The sequence below is a fragment of the Bombus fervidus genome, chromosome 13 (genome assembly GCF_041682495.2).
Source record: "Bombus fervidus isolate BK054 chromosome 13, iyBomFerv1, whole genome shotgun sequence".
Classification (NCBI taxonomy): domain Eukaryota; kingdom Metazoa; phylum Arthropoda; class Insecta; order Hymenoptera; family Apidae; genus Bombus; species Bombus fervidus.
This window is the reverse complement of record NC_091529.1, coordinates 6,480,549-6,501,764: the sequence shown is the minus strand read 5'-3', so window position 1 is coordinate 6,501,764 and position 21,216 is coordinate 6,480,549. Positions and strand designations below refer to the sequence as shown.

The 21,216-nt window shown below is 32.1% G+C and overlaps 2 protein-coding genes across 4 annotated transcripts in view; one reads left to right on the top strand and one right to left on the bottom strand.

The window, feature by feature from the left end:
* LOC139993895 (A-type potassium channel modulatory protein KCNIP1) overlaps positions 1–21,216 on the top strand; it is a 29,605-nt gene that overhangs the window by 1,986 nt on the left and 6,403 nt on the right. For both annotated transcript variants that reach the window (XM_072016056.1, XM_072016055.1), the window contains exons 2-6: positions 5,797–6,160; positions 19,787–19,856; positions 19,933–20,003; positions 20,259–20,531; positions 20,914–21,209. In XM_072016056.1, coding sequence (XP_071872157.1) covers positions 5,996–6,160; positions 19,787–19,856; positions 19,933–20,003; positions 20,259–20,531; positions 20,914–20,961 — 627 coding nt within the window. In that variant the 5' untranslated portion in view covers positions 5,797–5,995 and the 3' untranslated portion in view covers positions 20,962–21,209. The remainder of the gene's footprint in view (positions 1–5,796; positions 6,161–19,786; positions 19,857–19,932; positions 20,004–20,258; positions 20,532–20,913; positions 21,210–21,216) is intronic.
* Positions 14,414–19,979, bottom strand: LOC139993887 (dynein regulatory complex subunit 5). 2 transcript variants are annotated; one of them, XR_011801483.1, is made up of 10 exons: positions 19,501–19,979; positions 18,896–19,168; positions 18,159–18,350; positions 17,627–17,794; positions 17,398–17,536; positions 16,800–17,034; positions 15,807–15,962; positions 15,478–15,592; positions 14,897–15,418; positions 14,414–14,830 (listed from the first exon to the last, which is right to left on the bottom strand). XR_011801483.1 is itself a non-coding variant. In XM_072016046.1 (9 exons), the coding sequence occupies exons 1-9, from the start codon at positions 19,545–19,547 to the stop codon at positions 15,331–15,333; spliced, it is 1,413 nt and encodes a 470-aa protein (XP_071872147.1). In that variant the 5' UTR covers positions 19,548–19,979; the 3' UTR covers positions 14,414–15,330. The 2 variants fall into 2 exon arrangements, 1 of the variants encoding a protein (XP_071872147.1); XM_072016046.1 differs by having other exon boundaries at positions 14,414–15,418.

Sequence of the window (21,216 nt, the reverse complement as noted above, 5' to 3'; positions counted from 1 at the left end):
TAAAAGCATATTCGATTTCGAAGCATTTTTTAACTTACTTTTAAGTCTTTTATTATGAAGATATTTAAATTTGGGGTTAGGTTGGGGTTAGGTAATATTTTGAAAATATTATGACAAAATCTGTGAAATTTGTTAACTTAATCGCATAATTGAGTTTTCATTCAATCGGTGTCATTAAGTCCATTTTATCCGTCAGTAGAACGAATGTGTAATGTAGATGATGGTAACGAAGATGTAACGCTGGTTTATTGTCGAAACGGTACGCGGTCATCGCCATAGAAAAGCAATTCGCCGGAAGATTTAATGCGGTGTGTAGCTAATTTCTTGCACGCATGGTATTCGGTTTACTTCACCGTCTATTTTTGATGGTACGAGAGCTGATCTGAAAATTTACTTCTGACAATAAACATGTCTCCATTATCATTTAGAATAGATATATACATTTTTATAATGAGTCATTATCAATAATACATGTCAAATGCGCAAATAATTAAAAGAGATTTATTGATATAGGAATATATATTTTCTATATTTGAATAATATACGTAAAATCAAAGAAAAGAATTCCCTACAGAATATTATATTAAAATATTCCTAGAAAATTCTTTTCTTTGATGTTATATTTTATGAGGACATTATTATAAAATAATTAGCAAATTTTTTTCTCGTGGTAAAGGAGAGTAGTATAGGCTGATTTGCATGAATTAATTAATTCGTTTTCACTGTTCTTGTAACGAACATATAAAAGTAGGTAATAAGGGCCGCAATTAACGATTTGCGTAGCTTTACAGTAACTTCGTAGAAAAGTATATCTCGAAGTAAACTCGTGTTTTACCTTACCGCGACATTATCGATCATAATATTTGTATTTCTTTAAAAAGTCTCTTATATTAGGCATTTTCGATTACATCGACGAATAAGTGAAACTACATAACTTACGGATATTATTATACATTTAGTTATATTTAATTATTTAAAATTTTATTTACATTATTTACTTTACAGCAATTGCTTGAACGATGTGGAAAGTTAACGGACTTCACATGAATAATTTAAATTTGGAAATCAATAAAGATAGTAATCAATATACAATAAAAATAGTATTCTCTGAATGTGATCAAGCAAACGAATTAAAGGATTCATTACTCTAATTACACCAACCTAATATTGACATGAATAGCTACTACACTATATATAGTCCGCGCTAACATTACAAAATTGTTCTACAAAAAGAATTCTTGGTACACTCCAAGATTTACGATACTCATCATCCCCCACGTTGAGAAGGTCATAAAGGGGTTGAGGAGGGTTGTTGCAGAATGTGGGTGGATTTAAGCTGAGAGCATCGAAATTTATTCCAGAAATTCGCGCGTGTACTACTTTTGCCAACTTTCCAATGAAACACCGACCAACTGTATATCTAATATACAGTATAGACTATAGGTATAGACACCCAACGTTGTAACGAGGCTATGTATCTTTCATTTATACATGTATGTGTCACATAATAGCCATATACCTATGCGCCTATGAAAAATAAAAATTCGCTTTATCTATCGATCCTCGACGGTCACATATGGGTACAATCATGATTCATTCCAACTTTACAACCATTTTTTTTTTTTTTTGCGTTTCTCGCAACGGATACATAGAAAACGATAAAACGATTGTTACTTTCGTCGCGCGACAGCTTTTTATTGGGAGAAATTTAGGAACAGGTTGGTGCAGTTAAAACAGGTGTTTCGATGTTTGTTGGAATAAATTGAAAATGTTGGCTTTGCTGTGCAATATTTTGTAGATGATAAAGCTGATTTAGGACTGGTTCTTGGTGTAGGAAGGATGAAGATGAATTTTAATGTTTCAATTTTTTGTGATAAGAAGAATAATAATCCTTTTTCGGAATGGAGATGAATTTTAATGTGTAACATGGGAAAGGGGAACTGATTGTTTTACTAGAGAACAACCACCATAAAATATTTCAAGCCGGTTGCCACGTGAAAAAAAGTTCTAGAAATAGATTGAACCTCATATGTAGTTGGGAAGCAAAACGCTGAAAGCTATTCTTCCGAGTGAAAATCAATTTTAAAATGAATGAACACCAGCGTACACGATCTGCATATACAGAGAAAGAAATCGCCGGAATCGATAAGTCGATTCTTTGTCCGATGTTTCACCGTGTTTGCATTCGTTTATTCATTGCCTTTTTCGGTTTACTTTACTCTCGAAACAAAGTAATTCAATATTGTACAAAATACAGCAGCTCACGAAAGTATTCAGATATTTGTAAAAACTTTTTATGAATATATTATCTATGCTATGCGAAACATTATGAATTTTCCTTCGCGCAGTATAATAAGAGCACCATGATTATATTGAAGAAGTTTGAGAGAATCTGAAAATTATATATAGTAATATATACAGAAAATGTATTAGAAATAGTAAATGTCTTGTAACTTTCATATACATTTTCAATTGGTTCCAAATTTTACCAATGTAATATACTTGTAGATTTGTATATTTGTATGTTTGTATATTTCATATAATACATAGTATAGTATGAAAGTTTCCTGTGGTATGTCTTTTTAGTACTTTTGTTATCCACTGTATGTACAAGAACGAAACATTTACACCTTAAAATCAATTTCCACGTCCATGTCAAAATCAGATTTTGTAATTGAATAACATTAAATGCTACATAATTGATTGAATAAATATTCTGCGATCATAGTGATATCAATTATAATATATTTCGAAATCAAAAGGGATTTAATCAGGTTTTCTGGTTTAATTAAATTATCGTTCTATAATTATGATAATATTGATTATAGTCTATTTCAAAGTTAACGTATTGTCAACTGCATGAATGAGATATTACTAGGCGCTTCTAGTAAGTTTCCTAGGGGCATTTCTAAAAATCCTATACTATAAGAATTTAATAATGAGAAATTAAAAGGAAATATTCTGTTGTTTTTCTGGTCATATTATAAGAAAGAGTTTGTTAGAATAAAGTATAAAAATGTTTCTCCTAATTTATTAGAAAAACTAAGATCTGTTAGAATGAAGCAAAAATCCGCTTCTTCTAATTTGTTAGGAAACTAAGAAGATTAAGAAAACTGGAATAGAAAATGGAGAATTTTCTCAAGTAGTTGGCCATGTGTTGTAGTAGAATTAATTTGGGACAACTATTGAAACAATCTGTTCGAGTTCAACAGAGGGTGTGAATTGGAATGAAACGATTTGAAAATGTCATTAGGGGGACCCTTTGAACCATCATCGATTCTTGAAAGGAGGTAGCGATGCCTGACGAGCATCCCCACGCGTTTATCTTTTTCTCTTTTTGCTTCTTTACAGAACACGGTTGTGACATCGCGTTTGATTCAATAGGCGTTAACCGAGTGACCTGAATCTTGCCAACCGTATGGTAACCTTACGTAATTTCTTCTTTTTTACTATTTTTCTTTTTTATAAAAATTACTGGAAGGACTTGTTGGTAAAGAAAGAAACATATAATACCCGAGAATAAAATCAGTCATCTTAAGCTGAATATTATGTACATTATCATTTGCAAGTACCTAGATACTTGCTTCTTTTTAACAAGATGTATCTTAATAAGTGTAAAGTTATAAATAAGGAATTAATAAGTACATATACTACCTTATACAATATTACCGAAAACAAGTAAAAAAATATATAAAACAAGGAACCAGCATATAAAAATCACTTCAAACTACTTCAAATCTACTTGATACGCCCACTTATACTTTAAGTAGAACAAGACGCTGTCAAGTCAGACCACGCGACTCGCAACACGTGGCTCCGTCAATCAGAGAGTTTTTAATTCATTAAAAGAATCGATTGACATCGTTTGATCTGATTTTGACATTAATTTACTCTCTGAATATCAGTACGTAAATATTTGACTCGACTTGGATTTCGGTTTGCCGTTCCAACGCGCTTACGTGTACAAAAGCCAGACACGTAGTAGCTGCAGCTTTAAATCCGTCATTTTACAACTGCTTCCATGAATCTGCCACATGCATTCGGTTTGCCGGATGTTTATGGAAGCCTCGTACTAGGCCGTATATGTAAAATACATGGCAACCAGTGCATATTTATGGAACACCGTTTTAAATTGTTCCTCCTGTTTGTCAGTCGAATCTCGAAGAACGAATGAATCTTTTGTGAGTTTTTACGAATACGTCTTTTGTCGCACATACGCAGTATTGATTATGAAGTGTGAATTTTTCTTTTTTGAAGTTTTATATAATATCTTTTGATGTAATAGAGTTAGGTTTGAGTCTTCTATTATATTTGCTCTTGATGCTGAATCAAAAAGATTTACGCGAATTTTAGTAAATATTTCTTTTTTCGAAAATATACAATTCCTATTGTGTGGAGTGTGTATTTTTCTTCTTGGATTTTTATGTAACATTTTGCTGATATAGTAAAGATAGTTTCGGATTCTCCATAATATTTCTTCCTGACGTTAAGTAAAAGAGATTCATTTCAATTTTTATGGCTATTCTCGTTGTACTATGAAAATATTCATTGTGAGTTATGGATCTTCTCCTTCTTATTTTAGAAATTTAACGTTACGTTTTGTTGATGCATAAAGTTACGCTTGGATTTCCTCTAATATTTCTCCTTGATGCAGATTGAAAGATATCAAAACTTACGAAGTGCGTATTTATTTAAAAATGTGAATTTCTCTCTTTGAAAGTTCTATGCAATATTTTATTAATGCATTAGTATCAGATTTGGGTTCTCTCTAATATTTTCTCTTGACGTTGTACTTCGTATTAATTTTTCTGAGTATTCCTTTTGTATTGGAAATATTAAAATATGAAATATTTATAGCAAGTTGTGAATGTTTTTTTTTTTTTTTATTTTATGCAACATTCTTTTGGTGCTTTAAAAGTAGAGGTCTTTGGGAAGAAAAGTTCTTTAGTATTTTGCTGTTAAAATTTTAGGTTTACGAATTGAGGAGCATTTAAGATTGATGGGCGCGTGAGGACCGAAATTCGAACTTCGAGCGTCGAAAGTCAGGACGCAAAAGTTTTAATTGCTTGTATTTTAAAAACGAAGTATCGGAAAACAAAATGTTAAAAGATTTTTCAATTTCTTTTAATATAAGGAATTAATATAAATACCAATAATACAGGCATTGATAGTTTATATATTCTGGAATATTTAAATTTCTGTTGTGGCAAATAGTTCTATGTATGCCTATTTGAGATCATTTTAAGTTCTGACAAAATTTTAAAAAATTTGATACTTAGCTTTCTGGAGGTTTTATTGATCTTAAGCCTGACCAATGATTTACCTTATCTACTTTCAAACTTAAAGTTGAATCTCCTCTTTTGTCGTTCAATTCCTTATCGATCAAATTGTCACTATTACGTCATATTAATTGGATTTTTAAAATAGATAAAATTTACGAACACGCAATTATCTTCACTGATTTATTCTTATACAGTGGCGGCCAAAAGTTTCTGATTGTATTTCAAATGCAGAAAATTTAATTGTTCTGTACTTTATAAGCCACTCCATGTTCTATAAGTACACTTTTTAAACACTCATTATTTTAACAATATAATAAATCTACTTTGTGGTTGGACACTTTTGTATTGGAATGTTTTATGTTAATTTAATTATATTTAATGATGTATATAACAGTCATTATAAACTATTATATTACTGGTTATCATATTAATGGTGAACAATTTATAAGCAAACAATTTAAGATTATTAAAATATAATTAATATTTGAATTGACCTAAAAACATCATTTTTCAGACACTGGTCTAGCACTCTTTCTTCAATCCTTCTTTTAACTATTAAAAACTGGAAATATAGGCAAGAGAGCAATGCAAAATAACGAATGGAGAGGGATGAAGTAATCGTGGTGTGACCTTGAACGAATCAAGAGGAGGACATCTGATAAATTGAAAAACAAACGAATTTCATCGGACAAGAAACGTTGAGCTGATCACAAATGGCTACGCCGCCGGATTCGCCAGGACCGGAAGAGGCTCTGTTTGATTTCGAAAGCACACGAACCAGGCAACAAACCACCAGACCTGTCGCTCTTGAGGAACTGCTTCGACAGACCAAATTCTCCAGACAAGAAATACGAGTGATGTACCGTGGCTTCAAGCAGGTAAGCCACGTTGAATCTGAAAATACAGCCGATGATACAGAATTGAGGTTCCTGGAACAACAAGTAGAGCCGTGAGTCACTCTTGAATGGTCTGGCCACTTTAATCCCCCGAGGACATTCCCAGTTAAAATTTCGTTTCTAAGCAGTGAGAAGATGTTTTAAATGAGGGTTTAATTGAATGTAATTAGTTAGATCTGGATTTTTTAAAATTTGTATTTAACATAAGCACTTGTTTAAAATTCATATTCTATTAGACATGTAGAGGTGAACTAATCTCCCAGTTCGAGTATTTTTATTAATAATTTCAGTATAATTACATACTAACATTTGACATTTTTCTATTTCTGTCTCTACAAATTCTTTTAATTCTAATATTATTTACAAATTCAAAGCTAAATTAATTTAACCAACTAAAGTTTCATTTCTGTGCAATAATTTTAAAACGTAATTTTGAACTAGAGCTTAATTACGTGTAATTGGTGATGTTTCTACATTAAAATAATGAATAATTTATATATTAAAATGATTGATCAAATTAATCTGATTCTGAATTTTTAATGAAATATAAATTCCAAATATATTTTATATGAATTACTTCATTATCTTCTGTAATATAAAATGCAAAATTCTATATAATACAAAATTCTATGAAGCGCTTTATCATCAGTTTCTCATTCAGGTTGTTCCAAGAATCACAACTCTGCACCTCCCCTCAAAGTTAGTTATCTCTCGTAGTCATTAACTTGCTATCAGCCTGCAACACGATACTGCATTAATGAATTCGTTTTATGAAATCTAAGTAATCCGAAACCTATTATATATAATTATTTCTCACGAAAGAAAATTTCATATAAGAATAATCTTTCATGAAACGTTGAATAAGATCGTTCAGTTCTTGATTAAGTTAGTCTCTTTGTAAAATTAATTATAATTCATAACGATAATTGTACTTTGCCAACCAGTCGGCTGGTACGTGTTCCTGGCTTGCCATCAATTTTCGTCATAATTTTATTTGCTATAAATATTCATGAGGGGACGGAAATGTTGCTACCGAATTTTATTTTGAATATTCCCCTCTCCTCTTACGTTGTGTATACAATGTTCTTTGGCGAATTAACAATCATTTCTTATGCGTTAGTACCATTGTCTACAATTATTTACCAACTAATAATATTACTGAATTGACAAATTACTAGTTATAGATTATACATTTCTTTTTTATAAATTTATAACGTTATGATAAATAGGATAATCTTTCGCCTAGTAAAATTTACATAATTTCGTAAACATTACATATACGATTTTATGTGTTTTATTAGCAAGCTTATTTCCACTATGCAAGGAAATTTGTTAATGCTGATAAATTATAATTTGTAACTTGGAAACTTTCATTGATAATATTGTCTCATAATTGTGCAACAGTGCCCAGATTGTGACAATGTTAATGAAAAATATTAAATAACGCTAAAATTTCTGATATATTATGGTTAAGTTCGAGTTAGATTTTAATAAATTTATTTAGACGTGCGTGACAATAAATAAAAGAAAGTAATTCCATCGTTGAAATGTTGGTTTTGAAACGTGAAAGAAATAAAATGCAACGTAAAAGAGGTTAATAGAAAAAGGTAAATTTGAGGGATTTTTGTGAAATGAATTTTGTTCAACTTCCTGAATGAAGTTTTTAAACTTAGAGATTGCGTTCCTTTTTGTACTTGGAGGTAGCTTCGAGTTTCATATAAAAACAGGTAATTTTTTACTGCCCTCTGTAGTTATATTCAGATGAGAGGAAGCTAGAGATTATGGTCTATCCCAGTTCTTTGAACGAGCCTGCGTGGAAAGGTTTATGATGTACAAGGTCATTCTTTGATGATGGACGGATTTCTCTGACAGTACAATAGAATTTCGAAGAATTTAGAATAAACAATTTTTAGAAAATAATTATTTCTTCGTCCTTAAAATTTCTTGTATTTTTGGTATCAGATACAAACAATACATACTTTCAACATTTCATAAGAAATAAATAATAATAATTATGTCGCGTATGTTGAAATATTCGTAGCTTGTAAAATAAAAAAGAAATTGGGGGAATGACATTCAAACGCAATTTACACACACACATGTAATAATTGCAACAATATCGCTACGATGATTAATCTATAATTGCAAATACGTAAAGTTATAAAATCGCGTAAAGTACCTTATTTCTCTTTCATATAATACATGCAGCAACGATTCAATTTTAATCAAACGATCACCATACGAGTACACGCAATGCCAGCGATTTTCATGATGAATATGACCTTGATGTTGCAAAGGAGAAATTTCGATTTTTGCGACAAATGAGTTTTCGAGGCTTAGAAGGGGAAGGTAACGTGCCACGCCAATCCCGTGTCACTCATAAAATATTTACGTAGCGTTTAGAGGGCAATAGAGACGGTAGTTGTACCTCCTCGAGTTTCCTTCAAGGTTGATGTTGTTTCTACGTAAATGTCATAGGTGTACGCTCTAGCATGTCAATACGGTAGTCCAAAACGTTTGTTGTTCTAATTTTATGCTTTAGGTCTGACCTAATGCTTTTTTTTAAATAAAACATGAAATTTAACCGAAAATTTCAGTTGATCCTTAATTGGTAATTTAATTGATGAAAATTCATTCACGGGAAATTTAAATTAAAGACTATACTTCGAACTTCAGTTATATTTGTAACATTTTAAATGAAATACAATTATACAATTATAATTATATCACAAATTACGGTATTACAAATTAAAAAAATTATTTAACATATATTATAATTAATTTTTAATTGTAATATATGTGAAAATCGATTTGTGGTATTATTAGTGTAACGTCAAACCTTTAAGGGACGATAAAGTTAATTAAGTTTAAAAGAAATAGTACTTTGTGCTTGGTAATTGTACTTGGTGTTTGGTATTTTCTTTTCGACTAATATTTCGTTTAAGTGTTCCAAGTTACTTAACCGTGTTTTCCTCCATTGAGGATGTAACTATCCGCAGACAAACGAGTTCGGAACTGTAGCAGAACCACCTGTACGTTTCACGGTAATTTGTCGAGTTTAGAACTTTCTATTCTTCAACCAGGATTTACTCACACTGCACGATGTCTGTCTCATTTGGACAAACCGAATACATATGTTGTACGTATTACTCTTGTTTAAAGAAACATTTTCTTTGGTGTACTATTATGTTAACCGTATTGCGAGTTAACACTGACCTTACCAGGCCCGGTTAAATGAGCAGTTTCAAAATTTAATTTAAAATTGTACATTCATTGTTATTTCTTTTGTTCATCTAACTTTATGTAAATTCTTATATTATTCGATTAATCAATTTCTTAATTTATCTTAATTTAAGAATTTACATAAAGTTAAATGAACAAAAGAAATAACAATGAATGTACAATTTTAAGTTAAATGTTGGAACCGGTCATTTGATCGAGACTGGTAACGTTAGTGTGAGTACATATAAAAATTTAATATAAACTTTTTTGACTGTCTGTGCAATAACAGTTTCAATAAAATCTCTACTATTTTTCTACCTAATAGTTTATATATATTAACAATGTTTCTTTACTCAATTAACGACAGCTGCAGTCTAAACGTTTCGCTTTTTGATAGCCATCGATATAGATAACTGGCACGAGGTAGACAACGAAGAAATGGCTTATTGTCTGACGTAGTCGATATTACTCAAGCACCGTCGCGAATCTCTATTTTAACACGTTTCCACGTGGTTTAGTTTGTACTAGCATAATCGACTTTCTAAAGCGACAAAAAATTTCCCTTTAAATCGTAACGATATGACAGCACATATACATATTTGAAATGAAACATTTCGGAAGAATGGACATGTTCGATCGATTGATCGATCGACGTTGTTTCTGGTTGTTCCATAAATGGTGTAAGATGAATGGAAATAGATCGACGTGTTTACTATCGTTCAAAAATATATGTACATACATATGTTGTGTATATATATGTACAATATATTGTATATAACATGTTGTTTATTGTATATCGTACATCATGTTATACATATACATATATGTATATATTTTGTTTACTTTTGACAAGATATACAATGAAAATAAAAAATATTAATTACTTGTCGATTTTTATAATTCCGTAGTATCGATAGTAAATTGTAAAATATTTTATTATCAGATACATCTTTTAATAAGTATGGCTAGTTTATGATCTGTTAATTCCATAAAAAGATGTTGTTTCTAATTGTCAATTTATCATTAATTTGTATACTTTGATCAAACTAAAGTACTGTTACAAATAGACCAAAGCTTTTGAAAAGTTTTGAACGGTAGTGTACGTATAAAACGCTTTTGCGACTGGTATACTGATGATCAAAGTCGTGAATACACGATGTGATAGTTTTGTCACAAAATGTGTGGCTTTTAACTGCAGTTTTTTCCCGGCTAAACACACGTATACTAGATATCGACCGGCGTTTTATGCTTTTGCCAGCCTAAAAGTGTGTCACGACGATTACTATTTCGCGAGATACCATTGAGTTTTCGAAATTCTGCTGGAAGATTTCGAACTGACGAATGGATCTACTTTCAATCGATCATTTTACTGAAAAGAATGAAATAAGAGAGATATTAAAATTTCGATCATTTGGCTTTTCTTTTTAACTGGCATTATTTTCAACAATATTATTCTTTTATATTACTTAAATATTAAGTACTGTTTCTGCGCTTCAAACAACAGGTTCCCTGGTAAGATTGTCTCTAACATTTGTTTTTATTATTCTTTTATAAAATGTGTTTCAAAGTAACAGTTGAATTATAAGATGTCATTAATTATAATTACATTTTTTATTTATCCTCTTAAGCATCTTTTATAGGTCATTTACGAAATAATCTTCAAAAATATTCTCCTATATTATAAAAGTATTTATACTCCCTTTTTGCTTTAAACAATAAATTATCTGATAAAATTGTCTCCAGCGCACTCGTATATCATTATTATTTTTAAAAAGGGATTTTAAGAAGGAAATTTCCTGCGTTTGTTTTAATCTGATGATATTAAAGGGTATTTAGACGTACAGCGGCTACAAACAATATTTACTTACCATTCATTTATCGTAGCATTTACATATTAATTAATTAGGTTCAAGTATACTTTTCGGATCATTTAATAGTACATATGTACTTTCGTATGATTACAAAAATTTGATATTGTAAAAATGAAATATATAGAACCTAATAAAAAGATTGCTTCATTGCAAAATAAGGGTATGTGACAGTACCTTTTATAGCCACTGTATTTTTCTGAATGAAAAAATGTATTCAATTAAAATGTAAAAGGCAAAGAGAGTTGGAGAGAATTTATTTATGTTTTTGATCAGCCCCTGAAAGGATCGAAAGGTTGAATATCGTAAGTACTTTCGTCGCACAGCCACTCGTCCACGAGCACTTGCACGTTACGTAGAAAAAGCCCTGAGTCTTGAAACGTTTTGTGTGTATGGGCGAAAAAAGCGTTGGACTTTTCGAGAGTTCCTTAGGTGTTTTAATTGCGCTATTCCGCCACTGTACGCTCTCCACTTGAGCCTTTAAGACTGGCAATTGTGTCAAGAGCATGCGTTTGCATGACGATGAAAATGTACGGTGCTAAGTATCGCGGGTATAGTATTTTTTATCCGAATAGGTAATGTCTAAAAAACATTGAATTCTCGAAATGAAAGAAATGTATCGTTAAAATTACCAAATCAGTCAATATGATTGATATCGGGTCTTTTGTCTCTACAATTAAGAATCACAGCAAAAAACCAATATGTATATAGTAGACGGTTAACGGACTTTAGAGGATTAATTTATGACATTCTTCATACTTCATTTATTATCAGAAAGCATCAGAAGTTTGGCTGGAAAAAGCTGTTACCTATATTACACAACCTGTATATAATATCTATTATTAAATCAAATTTTTGTTTCAATTACCCTTTATTATGAAAAGGTGCTATAAATATGACGTTTAGTATTAAGTGAAACTTCTATTTCAATTATTATTTATAGAAAAGAAAAGACATGATAACAGTGTTAACTTTCTAAACGCTGCTCTATACAGAAACAAAATATATTCAAGTGTAATCTTGCGGACAGAATCTACCGCGAAGCGTCGAATTTATTCTCCTCCATGGCATTGATATATGGTTAGGCAGCAAACAAGTCCGATATCCTCTATTCTGTGGCTCCTTTGTCACAACTATCGAGGAGGCACAACGTAGCCTCATTGTTTCCCTTGTTCTTTCTCTCGATCTTAAGCCTAGAGTATAGAAGTCTTTTTTTTTCCTTTCTCTTTTTTTTTTCAATGAAAGCGTAAAGGTTAGGCGAGCGTTAGCACGTTCGTCCTATTGAACTCGATTCTATTTAAGGGAAGTATGGCGGGAGTAAGCGTGTGTGTCGGTATCTAGTGGCAATCGAAGAAGGCCGACCACCAGAGGCCGCGTCGAGGCCGGAACCTTGACGTTTAGGAAAATTGCGAGGATTTAGGCCTACGTATGTATACAATAGCCGCACACGCACGAAGGTCGATAGGATAGCTGAACTTTTCAGCAAATTGTCGCCTTCTAATTCGGATGAACCTTCGAACTTTCACGCATCCCTCTGACCTATTCCAATTACCTTGTGTCGTTGGATAAGCAACCTTTGGTTCTCCTACGAGAAGTAAATTTATGCTTTTCTTTTATCGATAGTTTACTTTTGTAACGACTGCACGGTACTGAATATAATATACAAGGAGATGTATTACTACCGTACAATACAGTATTTTAGTAGATGAGTTTAACACATTCACGAGCAGTAGTTTCATTAAAAATGCTATACCAAAGTAAAGTTATAAGGTACTGCGAGTGAGATCAGGAAAAGAATTTAAACTTTGCTTTTAAATATCCTTGTATCATTAATTTGATTTATTATTAGTGATTAAAATCATTATAAGAAAGTCTATCTTTTATGATAATTTTAAAGCAAGTGAAATCTCGATCTGAAGTAAGAATTGTACAAGTAATTTATAAATAGATGAAAAATATGATTTTATTTTAAATTGTTTATTTCGTTTACAAAATCATTAGAACAAGAACTTTCTCTTCCTAATTTGTTATCTCTTATTACAAAACAATAACAAATTTTGACTTATTCTCTATATCTCATATAAAAATAAGAACGGCGCCATAAGTACAGGTTAACGAGAACTATAAGTTGAGTGGTACTTCAATGAAGAATCCAACTACAATTTCTAGGGGCCACTAAGTATCTTCTCAATTCAGTTCGTTTAGTTCGTTTCGCGATGTATCTATGTAGCTCTATTCGTGAACCATTGGACCTCTGTTCTATTTACCATACAAGCATTACGATTATTATATCTTTGACGACGCTTACATTATATTATATTTCAATCTCAATTGGATTGACCGCTCCAATTGGAGTTCACGTGTCGACTGAAATTCTAATGAGTCGAAGTCCGACGTAATTTTCTGGGCGAATAGAATTCAGTGACAATGTTCCATGTAATTGAAGTGTACCTCCATAATTTACTTTCTCGAATGCAAATATAGGTCGGCCACGAACACCTTTCGCGTATTGTGTAAACTAATCACTCAGGACATATTTACATAATTACATTTATGTTTAACATTATTATTTATATTAATTGTTTAATTATTATTTATAGTACTTTATTAAAATATTAACCCTTATTTTGGAGTGTGTATCTTTTTATGTTATGTTAATGATACTGCTAAAGGAATTTTTTTATTTTTTTGATTTTCATAGTGTTTCTATTCAATTTATATAACATCAATCGAGAGATTACGCCCTGCATTATATTTGCTGTCTTATCAAGCCGATTAAACTGTCGGAAGAACTTTCGTTGTCATATTAAAAATGTCATATTAAAAAACGAAAATCGATTTCTGGCGTTGGAATCTCGTAATGGATGGTTGCTTTCTATAGGATGCAACGGAGGATGTTCGTTTTTGGCGAACATATGTAGGTATGATTCCGAGGAAGTTATAAAACCTAACCTCTAGAGAGTCGATAAAACTTTATGGGCTCGATCGTTCGAAGAGATATCGTGTAAAATTTCATGGGAAACATTTTTGTACAAAGCAGGTAGTCATTTTAAATATTGTGACGTTATGCATTTAATATAAACCTTTGGTTTTTTAATTTAATTAGGAATATTTTTTAGGAGGAATTTTAATTAAATAAATTTAATCCAAAGTTTTGTATCTACAGTTTACTATATATTCTATTACATGAATATGCTCACTATATTAAACACTTCATTAAGATAAACATTTTTTGTCTGTTAAAATGGGAATAAGATTGAAATATAAAAATTAAAGAGTGGCAACGAGGTTAAATCTGCTTCCTTCAGAAATAGAACGGTGCGGAGAAATATCCCTAGGATTGCACGAACGAAACTGGACCTTCTGTTTTTTCCTGCATCCGTTCGTCTTAATAATGGAAAAAGTCTTAGCTCTGGCCTACTTTCGCCGCAATTTACCGTGTTCACAGCTCTCGCATAACTTCCTCCAAGTAGCTACACGCTCGTTTCGCTGTTCTTTTGTTGCCAACTCTTTCGTTAGCCCTTCTCCATCACGATGGTTATTCTTGCCATGCTTTCTCCAGCTACAACCGAAAATGCGGATGCAATGCAAACATTATCGTCGAATATTATGCAAAAATGGTAATTACTTTGTCAACATTAAGATTCCTGTGCTTCCCTTAATTGCTTTTAAGTAATTAGTTCCGAGTTTAATATTTCTGTGAATAATAACGCTACAGAACATAGAATCTTGAGGATAGAAATGTAAAATAGAAGCTTGAATTCTTTCTTTTTTTGATTTTATATTTTTCATGTAAGGTCGCGAACCTTTTATTCTGTTCTTTTTATATTTTCTCTCTTTTATGTAGATTTACGCTTCCTTGTTCTTTTCTGAAATATTCTTTTTAAATACAAATTGGAAGAATGTCTTACTCCTTTTATACATTTGTTTTGTATTCGTTCTTTTTGTTAATTTTTAAACTATAAAATCTGAATAATTGAATTCAATAAAAACTTTGTCATTCGTATCTTTATTTTATTGATTCCACCATATGATTTATGTTCAGTATGTTTTGTTGGTAATTTATTCTGAAACGAAGGAATCAATGGAGATTTTCTGTGATTTCTCAAGCATCCGCTTCGTTTCTTCTTTTCTTTTCCTCTGTTTATTTCTGAAAAGTAAGGAAAGCCTGTGAAATATCGTTCACCGAAATACATTGCTTTTCCTTACCTGAGTACACTCTCGTGGATAGAGTATTCTGATTGTCTGGAGAAATTGCACATTCGAGCTTCGAATCCCACTACAAATGGAGCGTTTCTCAACGCTACTTCAAATGAATCCCCAACTACATAAAATCACACCATATTAAATTCTTTATATGCACCTTCTCCAATTATGTTTATATTTAATTGTATTCGGTATAAAAATGTTACACCTCTTGTTTTAAGATTTGTAAAAGATAAATTATAATTACTTTAAATTATTGAATTATAGAATTTTTGAAATATAAAGAAAAATAAAAAAGGGAAAGAAAATTTTAGTATTCTTTTTTATCTTACTTGTTTCGTTAAAATCATTGTTCGACAAATTAAGATTCAAACTTTTGAGCTTTATGGAACCGGAAGTCAATACTTCGGCAAGTGCTGCACCTCCAGCAGCCTCTATTCCGCAAGCACTCACGTCGAGAACTTCCAAACTTTCGCTTCTTAACAGATCTAAAACAAACACAGACAATGAACTCTCGGAATGCAATTTCCACGTGTTCTTTGTCTAGAATCCGATCATTTCGTTTTCGAGGAAGTTGTAAAGACTTCTAAATAAGGAACTACATATATACATATAATGAATTAAAAATAATTTTGTAACTTAATCATGGTATTTACAATTTCTTTTCAAATATCGAATCACGATATTTCTTCTTTTTTTATTAGTATTTCAATCTTAATTCATTTAAACAATATGAACAGAGAATAATGCCGCACTTTGTTTATGATAATTATTATCTTTCTCCCTATTAAATATTAATTCTACTATGATATTTTTCTACTAGAAGAGAAAATTTTTTGTTAGGTGAAATGGACAAAAGAATATTCAGAAAGTTATCTCTAATAATTATTATCGATTAATAAATATTATCTCCATAATCTTTTAATGTCAGTTTCTCCGTTAAATAGAATACACGGTGAACATATTTCGAAATTCATCCGGAATAATTATTACCAATTAATAAATAATTCATTGTCATGTATCAATTTTATGACAACATTTTTCTGCAAAAATGTCATCTTAAATGTTTAAGGAACGATATTGCAAAGTTCTGTAGTTTAACGCATAAATCACGGGATAGCGTCCATTCGGGCAGATTCAGCAAAAGTCAAACAGGAATCCGGTGCAATTTCCGGGCGGAACACGCTGGAGATTAACGGGACGGAAGTCGAGCACGGTGTTTGTTCTATGAGATACAATCGCCGTCATGACTTCGATACGGTAACCAGTATAAATATTGACTCATAAGAGGATAAAGTTAGTAACTTAATACTTTGTACACTTACAGGCACACACATGAAACATCCCGTTGTCTAGCAAAGGATTTAGCCTCAAATTCAAATGTTGTAGTGTCGTGTGCTCCGTCTTTAGCAGCCCATAGATTATACCAGCCACTCCTTCTGGTCCTATATCATTGTTCGCTAAATGCAGTATTTTCAAGTTCCTGTGCGAGAGGTATTCACCAACTGCCTTTGCTCCTTTGTCTGCCAGTTTACAATGAGAAAAGTCTAATTCTTCTACCTGAATTGAAAAAGAATTTGGTATTAACAGCACAATATTATAAGAATGATCAATAAACAATATTATAGGAAATACGTTCTTAATTCCAGATTGTTATTAAATAATAGGACACTGAGGAAATAGAGAAATAGAATACTAAGTATTAAAAAACAGAGTGAGTTTAATCAAATTGGAATTTAAATGACTGGAAGAATTAAACAATAGAAAAATTAAGAGACAAAATTTGTAAAATTAAGAATTTGAGATATTAAAAGATATAAAAAGGGAATTAAGAGATATAAGATATTGGAAAATTAGAGGATCAAGGAATTGAGAAATTGTATGATATGGAAATTTTTTGTAAGCCGTTGTGACGCTACTAACACTATCATTCTCCAGCACACCCTGAAGAAGAGCTGCTGCACGTGGTTGATCCAAATTGCTTCTAGTCAAAGTAAATTTCTTCAATTTCGGGCAAGCTTTAATCCCACGACCAAGACCAAAGCAATCTTCAATGGATATCCTTTATTTTTATTTTTATCCTTTTAATGTACATAAATCAGACTTGAAGAAATAGTAGAGTATTAAACTGTAGCCTGGAAAAGCAACTTACTCGAAGTCTCGCCACTCGAAACCATCGTTCATGTAAACCAGCCCGAAATTAATGCGAAGCTCAGTAAGATGAGGGAATTGTGGCAGAATAAGCTCCAAGGGGATGTGATGGACGAATACTTCCTCTGCTAGACACGGATCTTCTTCGTTTAGAGATATCTTATCCTTCCTGTGAATGTGAACAGATTTCGTGCAAATAAGTAGTACTGTACTATGTACAATGATTATGTAAGGTGAAGGCTTATACGACAAATTCAAGGAGAAAGATTTCAGTTTTTGGAAGTCTAATCGTAGCTACCTTTTGTACATTTTTTAGATTCGGATTTTTTCCTCTATGTTTCGAATAATTATTGTTATATCGAAATAGCTTAGATTTGGAATTAAATTATTTTTAGAATTATTATTATTACGTTTAAACAATTTAAATTTAGGATTGTTGTTGCATTCTCGTATTTATGTTTATAATAGTTATTATATTGAAAGTTTACATTTTTTTGGAATATATTATATCTTATTTATTTAAGAAGATTTACTTTGTTGGCAGTAAAGAACGTAGCTCTATTGTGTGCACATAATCACGCACAAGATCGATCATCTTTTCACAATCTTCCTTTTGGGATTCGAAGAAACTTGGCTCGAGATTCTCCAAATATTCACGAAAAGCACCTTCGCAGTAACGTCGCCGCCAGGAATTGCCATGTTCAGCGCAATCGTTGTGCCCCCATCTGAAATAATTCTAGTCTCTCCCGCATTCTCGCATTTGAATTTGGGGTCACGTTTTATGTAAACCAAAAACGAGTTTCTTTATGAAAATTCGATAGTTCTCGTGCTGGAAAGTGGGCGAACAGTTTCAAGAGAATGCTCGTTGAAAAACGGCCAAGAGAAATTAATGGAATTGATACTGTATAAAGTACATATACTACCGCCGGTAGTAAGCTAAAGCTACTCATAGTCGGTAAATTAAACATCCATTTATGAGATTGCTTCCGTGTTTTATGCTTTTATGAGGACGCGAATAAACTTTTTTTTTTTGACGGCCTCTTTTATGGATTGCGAATTTTTTAAATTTTCTGTTTTTCTAATTTCTTGATTTTCTGCGGTTTCACGTTTCCTTATTTTCCTTACCATTTAATTTTCTCTGTTACTCGGTCCAATTTTCTCTACTTTTTCTATTTTTACAATCTATACTTTTCATTTCAAGTTTGTACTACACGATAATATAAAGAAATTTTTACAGAGTGTTTTCAATGCTTTCGACTACGTTTTTCACCTAGCTCTCGAGCAACGTTCCCAATAGTGTTCATTGTCGATTTTCCTTATAGTCAACTCGAACGGTAAATCTGTAGGCAGAATTTCCATCAGCATATTTCTATCCTCACAGGTTGGTAATTCCTCCAGTATCGGATTTTTCTTCCATACGGAGGCTATGACACGAAGGGCGAGGGTCTTTAAGCTTGGGACTCTCTCCTCGTCCCAGGAAACATCTTCCGGTCGAATTGTTCGATCGACCTCGCCCGTTAACCGCGTCGTTTCTTCTGAACATCTTCCAAAAAAGATATTAATTACATATGCATCTTTTTTGGTGTTAATTATGATATATAATTATAATAAGAATTTGATAATATTTTGAGTTCCGAATATCAAGTATTTGAGAAAGTCGAGGATTGAGCAGTAGAAAGTTTAAGGAATTTGGAATTTGAGACGTTAGAAACATAGGAAATCAATGATTGAAAAAGATAGAATATTGTTAAATTTTTTAATTCAAAAACTAGATAACTAAGAAATTAGTAAATTGAGGAATTACAGAATTACGGAGTTGGAAAAATAGCAGATTATAGGGTTTTTAACGAAATTAAGAAAATCTGGAGAACTTACTTGTAAGCTTCCAACACGTTCTTGGGTATAGTGTGCGGAATTTTCATTTTTGTTACCTCCTCTATGCATTAGATCCAGAAATATGTAAACACGAGCATCTCCCCTGGTTCATTTCCTCCACATCTCCACCATATGATAACTTGCTTCAGGCGAAACATATAATCGACGATAAAAGCTTCTATCTTCAACGAGTTAACATACTGTGTCAATTCCTTCTTTTCATATTCACAATTAAATGACCTATTTTCCACTGAAATAATATCCATCATAATAATTATATTTTCAGGAATGTCCCGAGGGTGTAGTTCACGAGGACCTGTTCAAAGATATTTATGCGAAATTCTTTCCTCATGGCAGTAAGTTTTAATTATGTCTTGCCTTGTAGTTAATTATTATGAATAATTTTAATATTAATTCGTATACACATTGCAGATTCTAGTCTTTACGCTCATTACGTGTTCAAGGCCTTTGATGTTAATTGCAATGGTGCCATGAATTTTAGGGTAATTTCAATTTTTTTCTAACAATTCTCTTATTATCGGATTTTTTTCTACTTAATTTAATTTAATTTCTAATAATGCATATTTAATATCTAATTTTTTGCTAATTTTCTTTTTGTGCAATTCCTCAATTTCTTTGATCTCCAAAGTTCCAAATGCATTAATTGTACTACATTTTTTTCGTAATTTCCCAATCTTCGAAGGAAAAAAAAAAGAAGTAGAAAGATTCGAAACATACGATACGGTTTTCCTTCTCAGGATCTCCTGGTCATTTTATCGACTCTACTACGAGGCAGTATTTACGAGAAGTTACGATGGATCTTCAAACTGTACGATATAAATGGCGACGGATGCATCACCAGGGGTGAGCTATGGGAAGTGGTGATTGCGGTGCATGAGCTGATGGGACGACGACATCACGCCGAGGAGGAAAGGAAAGCGAGAGAGCAGTTGGATAGGGTGTTCAAGAAGTTCGATTTAAACCAGGATGGCATAATAACGATCGAGGAATTTATGGAGAGCTGTCTGAGGGTATCGACACGTTTGCATTTTATGCATCTTTGAACAATATTGCTACTTCGTGAATAGTTTGCCGATGGCGAGAAGTTCTCGATATTGTTAGTCCACTAAAGAATCAATATCTCGTGAAATCTTAACATTACAATTTAGAGTCGTTAGTATTATAAGACAAATAAAATTTGTTAAATGATCTATACAATTATTATACACGTAAGAATGGATTGAGGAAGAACATGATCATCTTCCTTCTATTCTCCAAGAAAAGAATTCATAAAACTTTAGAAATAAAAAATTGTTCACAATTCGTATCAAAATCTAAAGTTTTATTTATCTATCATATCGATCTCTATATTTCTGCTAATGGCAATTATATTAACAGAAATGGTATGTTTAGGATGATGTGACTACACGGTCGTTGGCAAAGTTCGATTACGCGTTTTGATCTCCGGAGAAGGAAGAGCCTCCGGTGATGACCAAGACGACGCCGCCAACGCCGCTCTCTACCACGACCACCTTCTCGCAGTCCCAATCGCCCTCGCCACCACCGCCGTCCTACTCTCTGCTGCCACCTATTCCACCGCCTTTGCCTTCTCAACCACCTCCAGGTTACACCGTTCAAGATCAGGAGCTTTATATGCTCCTAGCGGCGCACTGGTGGAACCAACCGGAGGCTCCACTCTTTTGCTAAGGGTAAATT

What these genes read in the sequence shown, in the direction of transcription:
- LOC139993887 (XM_072016046.1), bottom strand. Translation starts at nt 19,547, where the DNA reads ATGAAAATTCCGCACACTATACCCAAGAACGTGTTGGAAGCTTACAA. An exon ending in GTGTGCTGGAGAATGATAGT is followed by an intron (nt 17,035 to 17,397) that starts GTTAGTAGCGTC and finishes TTTTCAATTCAG; the next exon opens with GTAGAAGAATTAGACTTTTC. An exon ending in GATGTTTCATGTGTGTGCCT is followed by an intron (nt 15,963 to 16,799) that starts GTAAGTGTACAA and finishes TGTTTGTTTTAG; the next exon opens with ATCTGTTAAGAAGCGAAAGT.